Here is a 5,749-nt window from a genome sequence, read left to right on the forward strand (position 1 = left end):
AGGATATGGAAATTATCTTCCTCACTCAGACTGGAGCTGGGATCCTGGGGAACTCCTCTCTCCTCTGTCTTTATAACTTCACTTTGTTGACTGGACACAAGTTGAGACCCACAGATCAGACTGTCAACCAACTGGCCTTAGGCAACACCTTGGCTCTCTTTTTCAGAGAGGTCCCCCAGACGATGACAGCTTTTGGATGGAAATAATTACTTGATGATGGTGGATGTAAACTTTTCTTCTATTTTCACAGAGTGGCCAGAGGGGTTTCTCTCAGCACTCCCTGTCTTCTGAGTGGCTTCCAGGCCATGACATTTTGCCCTAAAACAACTTTGTAGGCGGACTTCGGAATTCAGTCTCCAAAGTGCACTGATTTCTGTAGTTTCCTTTTCTGGATACTCTTGGTATACATCTGCATTCCTATTAGAGTAGGTGGCCCAAGAAACGCAAAACAGTAAGTGTAAAAACGATTATGGATATTGTTCCTCACTCACACCAGACGAATTTATCAGCTTCTTACATGCAGTTATATTATCTTCCACTGATGTTGTATGTTTGGGCTTCATGAGCTGGACTAATAGGAACATGGTCCTTACTCTACACAGGCACAAGCAACAGACTCTCACCCAGATTTTCCCATGAGGCCAGAGCCTCAGGTACTATCCTGATCCTAGTAAGCACCTTTGTCTTCTTTATTGTCCCTCTTCCATTGTGACCCTTTGCGATACACTGATTGTGAATCCAAATCGGTGGCTGATGGACACCACTGTGTTAACACCATCGTGTTTCCCTGCTTTCAGCGCCTTTGTGTTCATTAGCAGTGACATCGTGTTTCTAAGTTCTTCCTTGATCTCTACACGAGGGAAAAAAGTTCCCTAATCTAGCTTACCAGCTATAACTATACTCATTTCTTCTGTTAGGTCAATTGTCAATTTGTATTTTTAACTTTTTAAATTAGATAATTAACCATGCAAATTATTCTGCTAGAATTACTGATATAATGGTAAATAAAAAAACTCTTGTTAAGTGAGCAAACAACTCTATACCCAAATTACAAATTACTTTTTAAGAAATAAACACATAACATATATATATTATGTGTATATATATACACACACACACACACATACACACAGGCAAACTCAGATAGATGCGTCTGTGTAGACAGAATTTTTAAAAAGTTACCGTTGCATAAACATTGTTTTTTTTTCATAAGATAGAATAATCAGATTTTTCACTTTGTTAAACAAGAAACAACAGCCTCTAAGCAGAGTCATTCGTGTTAAAACCAAGACTTGATCTGTATCATAACTGCAGTTACAACCTTCCCCAGAAATGTAATCATACAGCGTTAGCAAGGAATTTTCTGGTCAGTATCAATGGGATCATCTGTCACGTGGACCCTCTCCATTCCTCAAAGGAAGATATGGTAACCTATCTAAAAAGAACTTTTCTCCAAAGAGAAATAACATGTGAAATAGTTCCTTTTCCTATTTATGACTTTTTTTAATTTATTTTTTTATTGAAGGATAATTGCTTTACAGAATCTTGTTGCTTTCTGTCAAACCTCAACCTGAATGAGTCATAGGTATACATATATCCTTTTGAATGTCCCTTTTGAACTTCCCTCAAATCTCCCTCCCCATGCCAGCCCTCTAGGCCAATACAGAGCCCCTTTGTTTCTTGGCCAAACAGCAAATTCCCCTTGGCTATCTATTTCATATGCTACACATGGACACCACCAGATGGTCAACACCGAAATCAGATATTCTTCGCAGCCAAAGATGGAGAAGCTCTGTACAGTCAGCAAAAACAAGACCAGGAGCTGACTGTGGCTCAGATCATGAACTCCTTATTGTCAAATTCAGACTTAAACTGAAGAAAGTAGGGAAAACCACTAGACCATTTATATATGACCTAAATCAATCCCTTATGATTATACAGTGGAAGTGAGAAATAGATTTATGGGACTAGATCTGATAGACAGAGTGCCTGACGAACTATGGATGGAGGTTCGTGACATTGTATAGGAGACAGGGATCAAGACCATCCCCATGGAAAAGAAATGCAAAAAAGCAAAATGGCTGGCTGAGGAGGCCTTACAGATAGCTGTGAAAAGAAGAGAAGCGAAAAGCAAAGGAGAAAAGGAAAGATATAAGCATCTGAATGCAGAGTTCCAAAGAATAGCAAGGAGAGATAAGAAAGCCTTCCTCAGCGATCAATGCAAAGAAATAGAGGAAAACAACAGAATGGGAAAGACTAGAGATCTCTTCAAGAAAATTAGAGATACATTTCATCCAAAGATGGGTTTGATAAAGGACAGAAATGGTATGGACCTAACAGAAGCAGAAGATATTAAGAAGAGGTGGCAAGAATACACAGAAGAACTGTACAAACAAGATCTTCGTGACCCAGATAATCATGATGGTATGATCACTCATCTAGAGCCAGACATCCCGGAATGTGAAGTCAAGTGGGCCTTAAAAAGCATCACTACAAACAAAGCTAGTGGAGGTGATGGAATTCCAGGTGAGCTATTTCAAATCCTGAAAGATGATGCTGTGAAAGTGCTGCACTCAATATGCCAGCAAATTTGGAAAACTCAGCAGTGGCCACAGGACTGGAAAAGGTCAGTTTTCATTCCAATCCCAAAGAAAGGCAATGCCAAAGAATGCTCAAACGACCGCACAATTGCACTCATCTCACATGCTAGTAAAATAATGCTTAAAATTCTCCAAGCCAGGCTTCAGCAATATGTGAACTTCCAGACGTTCAAGCTGGTTTTAGAAAAGGCAAAGGAACCAGAGATCAAATTGCCAACATTCGCTGGATCATGGAAAAAGCAAGAGAGTTCCAGAAAAACATCTGCTTTATTGACTATGCCAAAACCTTTGACTCTGTGGATCACAATAACCTGTGGAAAATTCTGAAAGAGATGGGAATACCAGACCCCCTGACCTGCCTCTTGAGAAACCTATATGCAGGTCAGGAAGCAACAGTTAGAACTGGACATGGAACAACAGACTGGTTCCAAATAGGAAAAGGAGTACGTCAAGGCTGTATATTGTCACCCTGCTTATTTAACTTCTATGCAGAGTACATCATGAGAAACGCTGGGCTGGAAGAAGCACAAGCTGGAATCAAGATTGCTAGGAGAAATATCAATAACCTCAGATATGCAAATGACACCACCCTTATGGCAGAAAGTCAAGAGGAACTAAAAAGCCTCTTGATGAAAGTAAAAGTGGAGAGTGAAAAAGTTGGCTTAAAGCTCAACATTCAGAAAACTAATATCATGGCATCTGGTCCCATCACTTCATGGGAAATAGATGGGGAAACAGTGGAAACAGTGTCAGACTTTATTTTGGGGGGCTCCAAAATCACTGCAGATGGTGATTGCAGCCATGAAATTAAAAGACGCTTACTCCTTGGAAGGAAAGTTATGACCAACCTAGATAGCATATTCAAAAGCAGAGACATTACTTTGCCAACAAGGGTCTGTCTAGTCAAGGCTATGGTTTTTCCTGTGGTCATGTATGGATGTGAGAGTTGGACTGTGAAGAAGGCTGAGCCCCGAAGAATGGATGCTTTTGAACTGTGGTGTTGGAGAAGACTCTTGAGAGTCCCTTGGACTGCAAGGAGATCCAACCAGTCCATCCTAAAGGACATCAGTCCTGGGTGTTCATTGAAAGGACTGATGCTGAAGGTGAAACTCCAGTACTTTGGCCACCTCATGCGAAGAGTTGACTCATTGGAAAAGACTCTAATGCTGGGAAGGGTTGGGGCAGGAGGAGAAGGGGACGACAGAGGATGAAATGGGTGGATGACATCACCGTTTCGATGGACATGAGTTTGGGTAAACTCCGAGAGTTGGTGATGGAAAGGGAGGCCTGGTTTGCTGCGAATCATGGGGTCGCAAAGAGTCAGACACGACTGAGCAACTGAACTTAACTGAATGTAAGTTTCCTTGTTATTCATTTCATCCATCTCACCATCTCCTCCCCTCTTCCCATGTCCACAAGTTTTATGATGTCTTTGTGCTGCCTTAAAGAAACATTTCTGTTTCTGTGGCACTTTGGAGCTCCTCTGAACTTGCTTGACTGACACTTTCAGATTCATGAATCATTTAATAAAGCCATTTAGAAATTTTATTTATTTATTTTTGGGTCCACGGTTCTTCCTTGCTGTGCCTAGGCTTTCTTTAGTTTAGTTGCTGCGGGGCGGCAGAGGGGTAGGGGGTGGTGTAACACTCTAGTTGTGGGGTGAGGGCTGCTTATTGTAGTGGCTTCTTTTGTTATGGTGCACAGGCCCTAGGTTAGAAGTCTTCAGTAGCTACTGTACAGGGGCTCAGTTGCCCCCGGCACATGGAATCTTATCAGACCAGCCAGGGAACCCATGTCCCCTGCCCTGGGAGGTGGATTCTTGACCATTGCACCACCAGGGAAGTCCAAATCGTTTAGATTTTTAACACATACTCAGTTGAATTTTGTTTTTCAACAACTTTCTATTTTCTAGATGTACAGAGAGTAGTACTCCTTAATAAACAATAGGAAAGGTGATATTTCATGAGAAACTGCAACCGTATATTAAAAAAAGAACGTGCATGTATAAAAGATTTGCGTTTCTTAAGATACAGTAATTTCATGTTTAATGGATAAAACGATGTTTCTGAGTTCTGCACAATCACTGACTAAGAGGAAGGCGAGGCCCAGATCCCACCACGTCCATCTTCGTCAGAGCTGCCCAATATGCCTCCTCTATGTTGTATCCTATGGTACAAATGATTTTTTTTCCCTCTAAAGTCCCAGACAAAACTCACTAAAGTTCACAAAAATGACTTAAACGCCTCAGTCTGAGTACAATTAAAGGACAGTATGACAGTATATCATCGCTGTCATCTATCAGGGTATGTTCACTTACAGACAGCTGCATGGAATCTAAATTATTATCCAAACACTTTGAGATCAATAGCTTTGAAGGCTTTCTAAATGCTCTTCGAATTCCCCAGAAATTGTCCTTAGCCCCTTGAAGAGGAAACGAAGCTTCTAGCCTACCTGGAAGAACAGGGAGGTCAGTTTTGAGCAGCCTAGAGGATTGCCTGACCCTGGGAGATTCGAGCAGAATCTCTCAGGCTGCAGGCTGGCGCCTGCCCGAACTCCATTATCCAGAAAGCTAAGCGTTGAGCAGCAGCGGAGCGCACCCAATGAACATCCAGAATTCCGACATTTCCGGCGGGTGGGTGGGCTCACTGGGTGAAGGTGGGACTTCCTGTGTCTCCATAGCGGTTCTTTGAGCGCTTTTCGAGGTCCGAAGGATCGGGGTTGAGGTGACAGAGGAGGCGGGAGAAGACGCTTTGCCCCCAGGGACTGGAGGCGGTCCTACAGTCGGGCACATCGCTACCTACAGGGCGGCCTGGAGACGTTGGTGCTGGGTTAGCCCCTCTCCGCGCACTGGGTCCGATGGCGGCGGCGGCGGCGGCGCTGAGGGACACTCCTCAGGTAAGGCTGATCCGTCCGGCCCTCATCGGCTTCATCCTAACAGACGCTAAAGCCCCGAACCTGCTCAGGTGGCCGCAGCTCAGACCCGGGTATCCAGGACAGCGGTGCGGTGGTGGGTGGGGCCTTCTATTTGACAGATAGTACGGTGGCGCCTGGTAGAGGGCGACGGCGGAGGGATGCGCAGGCGCAGAGATGTGGCGGTCCGACTGAGGCAGGAGAATTCGGGGAAACGGGTCCATCTGACGGCTGCAGGG

At 43.7% G+C, this 5,749-nt stretch overlaps 1 protein-coding gene across 1 annotated transcript in view; it reads left to right on the forward strand.

The window, feature by feature from the left end:
- Positions 1-5,267: 5,267 nt before the first annotated feature.
- LOC105001408 (zinc finger protein 211-like) overlaps positions 5,268-5,749 on the forward strand; it is a 7,868-nt gene continuing 7,386 nt past the window's right edge. The window contains 1 exon segment of the mRNA XM_010857659.1: positions 5,268-5,495. Within this exon segment, the coding sequence (XP_010855961.1) occupies positions 5,457-5,495 (39 nt within the window). The 5' untranslated portion in view covers positions 5,268-5,456.

Source organism: Bison bison, unplaced genomic scaffold (genome assembly GCF_000754665.1).
Source record: "Bison bison bison isolate TAMUID 2011002044 unplaced genomic scaffold, Bison_UMD1.0 scf7180017864383, whole genome shotgun sequence".
In the NCBI taxonomy this organism is placed as follows: Eukaryota; Metazoa; Chordata; class Mammalia; order Artiodactyla; family Bovidae; genus Bison; species Bison bison.